General features: G+C 31.4%; 2 protein-coding genes across 2 annotated transcripts in view; one reads left to right on the plus strand and one right to left on the minus strand.

The window, feature by feature from the left end:
- LOC128886402 (facilitated trehalose transporter Tret1-like) overlaps positions 1-13,088 on the minus strand; it is a 56,169-nt gene that overhangs the window by 40,180 nt on the left and 2,901 nt on the right. Inside the window, exon 2 of the mRNA XM_054141273.1 lies at positions 1,433-1,620. Within this exon, the coding sequence (XP_053997248.1) occupies positions 1,433-1,452 (20 nt within the window). The 5' untranslated portion in view covers positions 1,453-1,620. The remainder of the gene's footprint in view (positions 1-1,432; positions 1,621-13,088) is intronic.
- Positions 1-13,088, plus strand: part of LOC128886434 (NADH dehydrogenase [ubiquinone] 1 beta subcomplex subunit 5, mitochondrial) — a 60,098-nt gene that overhangs the window by 26,706 nt on the left and 20,304 nt on the right. The window lies entirely within an intron of this gene.

Genomic DNA, 13,088 nt, shown 5'->3' on the forward strand with positions numbered 1-13,088 from the left:
TATCATTTAATTTAGGCGAAACTTCTTCAATAGATATAGGAGGTACGAATACTTTTGAAAATGACTGTATAAAATGTAATAGATGTTATAGTCACTCTTAATAAATAAATGAACATAGAACATAGACTGATTGTATGTATATGTAAATATGAAAACTGAACATAAGAATCTGTGTTAAAAATACAAGATTTTTATGTGGCTTTTCATAAAACTGGGATCGTCAATGATTGTTATTTTTTTTTTCATGGTTTACAATTAGGATTTTTATAACATATCAAAATTTCAGCAACTTTCTAAATTGCATTTTGACTTAAACTGAAAAAATTCGTATGAAAGTCTGTATATTTCATAAGAATCTGTGTTAAAACATACTTGTATACGAGCGGCAAAGGAAAGACCGATCGACAACAAAGAGACCATTTTTATTGCCGAATTCTATCGCCACTTGTCTCTGCTCTATTGTGACCGACGCATGAAATACAATGGCCTCTGGCTCTGGAAAGGTCATAATGCAGTCGAAGGCGGCAACAGACGGAGGACGAAAACTGTATGTACACCAATGGGATTCTTCGATATTCTCAAGAATTATTCACCAGCAGACAGTAACGTCTGGACAAAAAAAACGAAAAAAAATCTCTGGGAGCCACCCATCGAAAACCTTTTTTGTAGTTGTGCTTTACCTGAGAAGGGTCTCAAAAACGAGTCTAGGATCTGTCTATTCTGTCGAGTATAATATGCTTCGGAAAGGCACGAATTTTGGTATCCTTTCTTGGACGTTAAAATGGGACGAATTAATAATATACCGGGTGATTCACGAGAAAGAGAATACCTAATTATCTCAGTTCGAATTAAAAATAGAAGAAAATGTTAGAGGAAAAAGTTGTACTGTTTAAGGGGGTAAATATGAGAATATAAAAAAAATTTCTGAATTTTGTAATTTTCAAGGTTTTTTGAAGGTCATCGGTAATTTTTGGATTACATCCAAAATGAGACATGAGAAATTATTATTTAAACATCAGTATTTGTATTTGCTATTGGACTATCATTATCGAAACATTTTTATTTGAATATCACTATTTCAATGATACCATTTGAATATCATTATCCAAACATTATTATTTCGAATATCACTATTTCAATGATACCATTGGAATATCATTACTCAATTATTACTATTTGAGTATGATAATTTCAGCAACTTGGTTATCACTACCTGAAAATTATTATTTAAATATTATACCTTATTAGTTACAATAATTATTAATATTATAATATTAGATCTCAATTTGTCTTTAATCTCAATTTTTCTAAAAAAAAACATCTCGTAACTCCTTATACAAGACAACCTGCATATTTTCACGCATACAATCGTACATTTTCCACCAGTACAAAGTTTAACAACTCCACGTATATTTTCTGTAATGACACATACCTCAACGAGTAAGGATCCATGATTGCTTCCTATACGACCTCGATGCAACAACCACAATATGCGCTTAGCCTTTAGCTGCTCCTCCCCTTCTTCTTCCTCTTCCAACACGTTGATCTATTTAACCTTTCTCGAAACGAACCCTCGTCAACTAAGGCCGAAACTGTCGCACTTGGTCACCATCTTACAGTCTGTAAAACACGAAACGTAGAAAACCATCATTGCTCGGATCGCCCGTGCAGCTTTCTTAGCGTAATTTTCGTCTCGCCCAATGTCACGCCGTTAAAGGAACACGAATTTGCGTTGTACAAGATATGCAATGAAAGAGAATTGAACGTATCCCAGCTTGCATAATTCGCTGTGCGCTGGTCACGAATGTGTGTTTCGAAGGAGACTGTGGAATACCATAGTTAATGACACGGTAATTTCGTAGCTGATACAGGAATCGTAGCCAGAACATTAACTTTCTACGCTGGGTTCGAAAAGTCTGTCTGCGGTACGATTATTTATCTGCTGACACGTGATCGATGGAAAGGTTCGCATATGCTCTGCGAATGCAACAGGGTGAGAAATTATACGAGAAGTATTCGGTTTATTTGTTTCAAATGAAAGCGAAGAACAGCTGAGATTAAGGTTCGTACAAAATGGGCTTTAGAATTTTCATAGTTATTAGATAAACTAATTTGCTATTAAATCGTCTCAGATTTTTTATTTCAGATAATGTAGCTCCAGAATATGAAATTAATAAAAATGTATAAAATATTAAGAATAAAATGCGTGTTACACTGTTTGGATGAAAAAATATATTTTCATTTAAATCACAATTCTTTATCCGAATCTATAAAACTTTAAATTTGCAATCCCAATCCCTAATCCCAATTTTTATTATTTTTGTATGAAAAAATTACTTGAACATCATTGAGATATGCTTATCTCTACATATAGACAAACAAACCTCAAAAGCTTCTGTTCAAAAATTCTCAAAAATACAGGGTTGTCCACGCAACTGTTTCAAGTCATAACTCCGTTATTATTGCATTTACGAAAAAATGCAAAAGGAGAAAGATAAATGGTTCGAAGAGCACTACATCTGTAGGCCTTTAAATGTTTTTTAGATGCAGCAGTGCATATGCAATTAACAATTGCATCATATCTTTACGTAGAAATGCATATTTTTTTGTTACACAGATCGATTCTTTTGTTCATTCCTTCTATTCATTCTACATAAAAAATGGTTAGGGTACTGCATAAACACGTATAAAAGGTGCTACACTACCAAGTGTCTGAATACTAAACTAACGCGAAAATCAGATAATCTTTTGTTTAAATCGTGCTATTTAACAACTACAGTAAGTTATGCAAATAAAACTTATACTATTGTTTACTAAACATATACGTTAATATAATACTTGATTATGTTTTTTGCTTGTTTTGTTACAAACAAAGTTATGACGCGATAATGTAAAAACCTCATAGTGTCCGAATATTAAAGTTACTTACTTGTACGTCCACGATACACTACACACGATCTGCTGACGAGCTCTTTTCGTTTGATCAATGCTCTCCTACCAACCGCGCATACGACACGTTTTTCTATATCTTTATCATAATAAACAGACTGCGGATGTTTATGTAATGCACATTTTCACAGGAACAGAAGAGGAACTTGAAGTCAAATGAAAATATGTCTCATCTCCTAAAAGTGTAACATGTATAATATTGTAGGAGGCTACGAAAAGTATGGCACGCAGAGATTCGAATTCGATTCTTGTTTTTGGATATGGAGGCGCAATACTACAATATTATTGTTGGTATTGTACAGAGTGTCCTAAAAACGTTGTAACATCTTGAAAGGGGTGGTTCGGGAGGTGATTTGAAACAACTTTTTCCTTAGCGAAAATGTTGTCCGAGGCTTCGTTGAGGAGATATTAACAGAAAACCCCGACCAATCAGAGCGCGAGTACACCGGTGGACGGGCCGCGGTAGCATAGGCTACGCGCTCTGATTGGTCGAGGTTTTCTATTAATATCTTCTTAACGCGGCCTCAGACAACATTTTCGCTAAGGAAAAAGTTGTTTCAAATCATCTCCCGAATCACCACTTTCAAGGTGTTACAACATTTTTGGGTCACCTTGTATATACAGGGTAGAGGTGATTTGAAATAAGTTCACAGATTTGTCACAGATTTCCGCAGGACAGCGATGTGTACAGGCATGAAGCTTCTGATGAAGTGCTAGGTGACAGGGATGATGTTTTTCTTTACGAAGAATTCGTAGTACACTTGTTTCAATCTCCATCTTGATATTACGTTAAAAACATTTTCAAGTAATAAAGTAAAATTACCTGTTAGGTTTAAGGCTAATAAAGGTCAATACTTGTTTATTTAGAATTTGTTACTCTACCATATTTTTGTACAAAAAATATACCATTCCATTTAAAAAACTGAAGGTCACCTTCATTTCTCAGAAAATAGTACAAATACGAAAGATCTATATACCTGGTTACATAGCACACAAAAAACAGTATAAATTTTGGCTCTTTCATTTTTTTGTCATATGTACCATTTACGAGAAAAACGCTGGCTAGTAATAGCCTGAACATCCTGTATATTATTGCATTTGTATACATTCTCATAGATTTCTTCATATCCGATATATTTTTGCATTCGTATACATCCTTATTTGTTGTGAAATGCAATATTTCATTCCGTACAATTTTTCTGTTACGAGTAACGAATGCATGGATGTTTACCGTCAACTTGTTAATCGAAATGTTTATCTGTATGCCCATAATTGCAGACTGTCTAATCCACTTTTTCTTTGAAAATGCACGAGCTTAGCGAGGAATCTCTTAACCGAAACCATTATCGGATCAATTTTATAGATAAACGTGCCAACAAAAGAATTTCTTATCTCTCTCAAAAATTATTGCCTTACGTTGCCAATATATATATAAAAGAAACATAAATTATTAATTATTGAAGAAACATAATAAACATATATGCATATATCTAGAATAATACACAGATCTTATCTGTATTTTAAAGCATAAGTATGTTTAACTTCATTTATAACATCTTTGTCTACTCCCAACGGTTTAGGAGGTACAACCTGTTCCAGTTGCGTGGGACACCCTGTATATATACATAATACAACGTATATTTCGCTTATTGTTGTTTTTACACTAAACACATTTATCGGAAATTAAATTGAAACTGTTTGGAACTTTTTTGTTGGACACAAATTTTCGATACAATCGATAATAACTCTAATATGAACTTGACTATATCCATCATAAATCACGAGCCGGCCCAATTAATCTTTACAATCTACAAGCAGTGAAACGTTTTGCGAATCTGTAAATGTATTTATTTATTTTAACTCATCAAGAGTTGAAAACTTATCGAGTTCGATCACAACTCGAGATCGGTCAAGACTTGCAGATCAATGAAGACTTTAAAATCAATCAAGATTTTAAAATGTCGGAAAAGATTACTCCCCGAGTAATTAAAACACACTAATCCCCACCATTGTTTATCGAATTTCATCGATTAACAAAAATTAAATTTTCCATGTTTATCATTTAACCTCGATAGAATCATTATTAAAAAATTGGCCTGATTTTTTAGATTAACATTAATCGAACCACAACTTTGGTGAAGCTATTATATTTTTAACTATAGGTACGTTATCTGTCTAATTTTTGAATAATTTCCAATAATTGAAATCCTGTTTCGAATCATTTTTATCGGGAGAATCTCCATGATTTTTTAAAATTGATGGATAAATACTACAAATTCAACTTTTTTTATTAGTTGTTCTTCATCAATTGATAGGTGTAGAAATTAATCCTGTGCCCTTACATTCAATCATTTATAACTCTTGTCTAAACAGATATATTTACTCGTAATTTTGGTACAGTGGGTGTAGAAAGTATTCGTACACCGATCAATTTCACAAAAAACTTTTGTGTGAAATTGTAGTTTCTTAACTTCTTTTTTTATAATCAATGATATTTTACATATTCTCGGAAGTCTCTAAGATAGATATAGTCCAAACAACTTTTACCAGTCAATATAATTTGTGATGTTAACAGAAAAATGCGAAAAGTGGGTACAAGTATAGAAGCAATAAGTATTTGCACGATTCTTATGACGAACCATTTACAGTAAAGTTTGTAACGTAAACACATTAGTTTATTGCTCCGTACGAATTAGAAAACATCAAATTTCCAGGAAAGTACTTTTAAATAGTTGTGCGAATACTTATTGCTTCAATATTTCTATCGATTAATTGTTTTTTTCTTGCTAATTTCGCAACTTACATAAATAGCTATTTTTTTTTTTTGTACTCTATCTAGTCTAGAGATTTCCGAGAATATGTAGAATGTCATTGTGTATAAAAAATGAATGAATAAATTACAATTTTACATAGTTTTTTGGAAGTTGATCGGTATACGAATACTTTCTACACCCACTGTATATAAAAGTTCCATCCTTCTAAGTCTCAACCTGATGGGCATTCCATGCAGCGTAACATTTTGGTTATTGTCATTCTTCTATAGTTATTATAAATACCTGTTATACATGTAATCTGTTAGAAGAAGATTAGGAAGCAAAATTTTATGGTTACATAAACTTTGTATATGTAGATAAATTGTAACGACCATCAGGTTGAGACTTAGGTTATCAGTTCAAGAACTTAGAAAATTTGTACTTTAACGTAACGAAGTGACGAGTAAATATTTCTATTTAAACTAGAGTTACAAAAAGATAAGAGATAATAAACGATTGAATATAAAGGCACAGAATTATTTTCTACACCTAATTAATACAGGGTGGCTCACATAACTCTTCACATCTCAATATCTCAAAAACCATACCGTAGATTTTAAAGTTGTTGGTTTTAAATTGCGTAGATTTAATATAATTTAATATAAAGGAAATAGAAATTGAATATATCATTTAACATAATTCAATACAAACTAAATAGAAATTATTTCATGTTTCTATTTTTATTTATACGTATGACTTTTCTTCTACAAGGAATAACAACATTTTAAACTACAAGCTTAATGTTTATAAATTGATTTGAAAAAGCAAGAAAAAACAAAAGGAAAGTTAAAAAAAAAACAAGAAAAATTGTTATTTGCTTTTACTTATTCACGTAATTGTCTAAATCTTCGTGTTAATTCACTTTTACCGAAGATCTACGCCAAGTTCGAAAACGTTATATTTAATCAACACTCAATGGCTGCAAGGATGAGTTTTTTCATCGCTATGTGCTCTAACCTCTGACTGATCTATTTATTGCTAGCAGGTAGTTTCTCGATCGGAACAGGAAAGATCGCAGACTCTGCTTCTTTGGAAACTTCGTGTTTTTTCCGATCGTTGGAGTTACGTTTCCTGGAGTCAGGCATTGCATCAGGAACAATGAGTTAACGAGACTGCTACGATTCTTCAGATTGTTCGATAATGATTCACGATCGATAGGGACTTTGCGCCCAGTTACATAAGCGATCTACGTGCTGGACCTTGTCACGTGATCCACAATTAAGGACAAGCACCGACGATTATTCCCCAGAACGGACCTGTCGCTTAACAATCGCGAAACATTCTCAGACAATCTTATATCTGATCTGTAATGTGACACAATTTAATCAAGGATTTTCCTCGATAACTTAATGTACAAACGATGTTCGATACTTGTTGTGTCCATTTACTCTACAGCAATGTTTCTCAACTTTTATTCGTCTCCTACCAAAGAAGATGAAAATGTAAAATTAAAGAGAAATAACCGTTTATTCGTTCCACGTTGAATAAAAATTAGAATATCAATTGTTGAATGGAATATTTCACAAATTGGACAAAATGTAATCAATGATTAAGACTACTGTTTAATTTGAAAATTGTCAGTCGCTGAATTTGTATTATTTATTAAGAATAACATTATTGAAATTGAGGATATCGGGGCTATAAAAATACAAATCAGTTGATAATTAACCAAAATGAGTCGCAACATTGATGAAAAAAATAGTACAAAAATGATTGCTGTAATGAAATGATAGTGTTAATGTACATGAAGTCTAAAGGGGATATAATAATAGCAATAATTAAAGGACCAATTTTTGGTTCCTCCGACAGAAAGTTAAATCAAGTTTGTTCATTTTGAATGTAGGTCATTTTTAATTTTGACCCGTCTCCGAAAAAGTTGCATTGTATTTAATATGCTGCATTGTATTTGGAACGCAAAAATTGAAGTTACTTCAATATAATAGCGCATAAATCGAGTATTAATCGTGTGCAGTTGAATAATGAAATTTTAGTAATAATAGCAAGTTACGAGACAAAACTTGCATTTGCACCAAGAAGGAAGTCCCTTAAGGGATGAAGCGCAAAAATTGCAGTTACTTCGATATATTAGGTTGTCCCGAATGTTTCTTTCGCAAGTTTCACTCAATTATTTTATGTGATCGTGTTTATATAAATAGACAATCTAATTTCATCATCTAATTCATGTTGTAACAGTAATGGAGCAAAATGAATCGTGTACAATTCAGTAATGTAACATAAAACATAAAATATTGTGCATGTATTACTTATTAATAAAGCGAAAGAAACTTTTGGGACAACCTAATAATAGTGCATAAATCGAGTAGTAATCCTGTACAGTTGAATAATGAAATTCTAGTAATACTAGCAAGTTACGAGACAAAATTTGCATTTGCACCAAGAGGAAAATCCCTTAGAGGAGCATCAAATAAATACATACATGCATATGTATAAGAATTGTATACATAAGTTCGAAAACGGTCATTTGACCAATTCTGACCAGGCCACAACAGGTTTAGTGTTAATATAAGAAGTTAAATGGATGTAAAACAATGTAAATATGACATGGAAAAAAACACATGTGCAAGCCTGGTGATTTATAATAAGGAACCAGCAGGTGCAATAATTACTATAAAACAGATTACTTCATGGCAGCAATTTTTTTTAAATAGCAGTCGATTTTTATGCTAGTGAAAATTATAAATGGCATAAAGTGTTAATTGTGGTTCTTCTATATAAAAATTATAAATGGCGCCAATAACAATATGACTTCGTGGCAGCAATTTTTTTTTAAATAGAAATTGATTTTTTATGCTAGTGAAAATTACAAATGACATAAAGTGTTAATTGTGGTTTTTCTATATAAAAATTATTTATATCTTCACTCTTTTCTTATTTTATACCGTATTGGACATAACCAGTGATTCAAAAAATGGTGACGATTCTGTTTACCGAAAACGCTTATGAGAAACGCGAGATGCTTGTTTTCGGGAAATCCTGGTGCCTCTTGACACTAATTCCGAAAGTGGCAGCACGACGTTACGCGATCACAGAAACGATTGTTTTATTCCGTCACAATTCGAGGGAATCGTCGATAATACGTACTCAACACTACAGTGTCGAGTACGGATTAACTTGTGTCATTAAATCGATAATTAGTCTTTCGATTGGGCGAGATATTCTAGTGCTTTACAAATGATTTAATCCAACTTCTCGTTCGGCTATTATCCCTTTGCGATATGGACTTTCTGATTTCGATACACTTTCATCAAACCTCATTCGACGTAACACCGTTGAAGATTAATATTGGTACTTTACGATAAAATTGTGTTCGATATTGGTTTCATTTCGCGTTCCTTCCTCGGTTGACTCGATGTATTTCGTCCCAAAACCTTCTTTCGCTTTATTAATAAGTAGACTGCGGATCTTTATGTAAAATAAAATGTTCGCGAACGTGACTACAAAAATTGAACCTAAATAGAAATTTATTTCATTCTGCAAATATTATAACATGAACTTTACTTTCGATACTTTTTATATTCTTGCATATTGTTCGCATTTTGTATCCATAAAAATCCGCAGTCTAGTTATAAGTAACTTAACTTCAGTTAACATTAAATCTTGTTAAATAAATTGGTGTGTTTCTGAAAGATAATAACTTAGAGAACAATATACATAACAATATAAATAATAAAATTTCTAGTATTTTCTGTCGATGTTACTAATTTTTTAATAGTTAAATTTTGTCCAAATATTGTTCTCTAATTTTTACAGCTATATATGCTCTTTTGGATGATGTGACTCACAATGAGGAAAGATTAAGGGTTGCAGTCTATTAATAAGTTAGTACACGATATTCTGTTTTATATTACATTGTCTATTTATTCAGGATGTCCCATTTTAACTTGGACATCGTAATATCTAGAAGACAGGGGGTTTTAACAAAAAATATTTCAGACTAAAGTTTCATGGTTCCGAGGGAGACAAAAGATAAAGTTACCAATTCGATTATAAATGGCGCAAATAATAATATAACTTCGTGGCAGCAATTTTTTTTAAATAGTCCCCTAATTAATTCGAATAATTGAGATATACTATTCCACAGTACTCGTAATTCGTATCCAGATAAAATACTTTTCTGGTCTCCGAGCGGTATACGAGCTGTTTTCGTTTCGAATGCAAACAACGTCTACTTTCGAACTATTGTGTAGAGAACACAATCAGAGGTCAAACAAAATCGGCTTCCCATTGGGCAAAACGACGTGCATGCAGGCCACAGGTGTGTCTCAGGCAATACATGTCGAGTAAGTCATCCACTAGCACCGACAATGAGATAGCTTTATTGATCACAAAACTATAATTGACGCTGGCCACCTTGTTAAACCATAGTTCACCTAATGGTTTGCTTCTATGAAGTAGTTCGCAATCGTTACAGTCTTGGAATAAGCTTACTTATTAGTAGACTGCGTAAAGTGCATATTATAATATTTGCAGAAGAAAATAAATGTTTATTTACGCTTGCAAAGATTCTATTTTGAATATATTAGCGTTTGGAACATTAAGTAATGTCTTGGAATAAGCTTACTTATTAGTAGTCTGAGTAAAGTTCATATTATAATATTTGCAGAAGAAAATGAATCTTCATTTACGTTTAATTGTCGCAGGTGCGTTTGCAAAGATTCTATTTTGAATATATTAGCTTTAGCAAACAGTATTGATCATTTTCTCGCCAAAATATTTCAAAGGATTGTTAATATCAATAAAATGGATTTATACACTTTTTAAACGTGTTAAAGGTAGACGATTGATACACGAAAAAGGGTTAAACATTTGAGAATTTAGAAATAGGACTGATTTGTTACGAAATATAACATGAATGTAACTTTATCTAAATCATATTTAAATTTTGTATTAGCGATTTCTATTATCGATATTTACGTTCTACATTTTGAAATGCGTACGAGTTGTTTATTTTGAAAGTTATTTAACACGTTAGTCGTCCAGAAATGAATGACGAGACTTTTCATTAAGAAATTAAAAAAATTAATTCTGAAGATGAAACAATAATGGAGATAAATTAAATACTATTTATATTACTACTTAATATTATTAATAAATTAAATACTATGACAAATGTTAAATTACGTAATCTTCGATAATCTCGAGACAAAATTTCAACGTTGTAGACATTTTCATAGGGTTCTAACCTGGTAGCCTACGTGTTAAATATCTCGATTTGAAAACAAAGTGATTTATGCCATTTCCAAAATAAACAGCTCGTGTATGAAGGTCAACATCAAGAAATTACAAAAAAATATTTCTACACCCATATCTTCCAATTAACAGGTTGACTGCTACGCTAAAATTTTGTTTGAAAATAATTGGAAACTACATAATTTAAAGTTCTTCACAGTGTTTGTTGTTACAACCTTATCAAAATTCAGGAATCTTGTCCAGATTTATTTTCTTTAACATCTCATCTTCAGAATAACTTTTTTAAATTCCTTTTTATTTTTATTTTTCATTTTAGTCCTTTATATTTTCCTTTTATTATTCCTTTTTATTTTATTATTTTATTTAGTATCCTTTGACATTTTTTTCTATAGGCTGCAATATCTAAAAGAATTAAGATCCTCGGTGCACTGATTTGCCCGAGGGTCCACGATGCTGTTAAGACGGCCCTGGCTCGAACAGAACTCGAAATATTCTAGCTGGCAAAATTTGAAACAATTGCAAAAAAAATAATACAAGAGTTTATTAAAATTCCAATCGATTTTATTTGCGTAATGTTTATATTTTAAGTAATGATCATTGTTATCGTTTAAATGTCATTCGACGCACAATGATATAGCAATATGATCAATTGAATGCGCCGAGACGTATCATGCTCTTAATGGGTGAAACATAAAACGTAAATCAAACGTAATCAATCATATTCGATCAATCGTATTACCTTTTCAATTAATGTTAAAGAATATTTATCTCGTATTTCTCAAAGTTCAACCTTGGCTACCGTTATTCTACAAACACACCTGCGATCTAATCTACACAAGTTTATTACTATTTCTAATTTATTTACGCAGCACATTGCATATTTTGTAAATGATAAAATGAAAATACTACTAGCTTTACTTGAAGTACGTTACGTAAATAAACTCGACTTAAAATAATAATAAACTTTTTATTTTTTACGTGGAAACAGTTGTCATGGGAGGTATAGATTTTGTACTATGACAAGTTTGGCCCTTGCGACGAGTAGTGCGCGATAAAATTTAAAGAACAAATTTAATCTTCGATTCCAAGGTCAACAATACGATAAGATTTTCAATAGTTTCTCTGTATAATTCGATTGCAAAAGTGTCGCGTGTTCGATGTTTTTACCTTTATCGAGAGGGTCTGTTCGAATGTAAACACAATGTCAAGAAAAGTTATTATTTGGTTAGAAAAAGAAAATGTGGTAGGAGTTGTTTGGTGATTATGAATTGTTATACGAATTTATATAGTTACAAGTTTATTTTTCATCTTTATTTTCATTTTTTTTCTCTATTATTCTATACTATACTATTATTACTATAATTCTATTCTATATTATTTTTCTCTATTTTTCTCCATTCGTTTAATTTATTACAGTTATATTGAAGATGAATTTGGATGTATAATATATAGAAATATCGTGTGACCCTTCAACGTTAAGTAATATTCAGTAATTAACCGATTAGTATATAACGTATATTGGTACCGTTTTCGAAGTATAGCCCACTTCGGGTAAACAAAATACTTTAAGATTAATATACACGAGTTTCAAATACAACTAAGGTAATAGTTATAAGACCAAGTAGTTTAAATGTTAATAGAGAAATCCTTATGAATAATCATGTGTATATATATATATATATATATATATATATGTATATATAAAATATTCATTAAGTATTCATGTATATATATAGATAAAATACTGTAAACATTAAAAATAAACTTACAAATTTGCGTTGAAAAATTATATGTATATATATATATAATTTCTCAACGCAAAATTCTAAGTTTATATTTAATGTTCACAGTATTTTATCTTTCAATTTTCTTTTTTTGCGTAAAGTAATCTCTATATATGTATACGGAAATGATATACCGTTAATTAGAAATCGATATCGAAATTGTAAGGGCAGTTTTGAGCTGTAGAAGTAGAGACGCGCATCAGTGTAACGGAAACTTTAAACGCGTTATTCTCGAGTCAGCATTTTCAAAATCAGTGGCCACTCTAGCCTCGCCAATTGTCAATCAATCAATCAATATTCAATCGATTTTTCTTTTTATGTAATCATCATA

The sequence above is a fragment of the Hylaeus anthracinus genome, unplaced genomic scaffold (genome assembly GCF_026225885.1).
Source record: "Hylaeus anthracinus isolate JK02 unplaced genomic scaffold, UHH_iyHylAnth1.0_haploid 11982, whole genome shotgun sequence".
Lineage (NCBI taxonomy): Eukaryota > Metazoa > Arthropoda > Insecta > Hymenoptera > Colletidae > Hylaeus > Hylaeus anthracinus.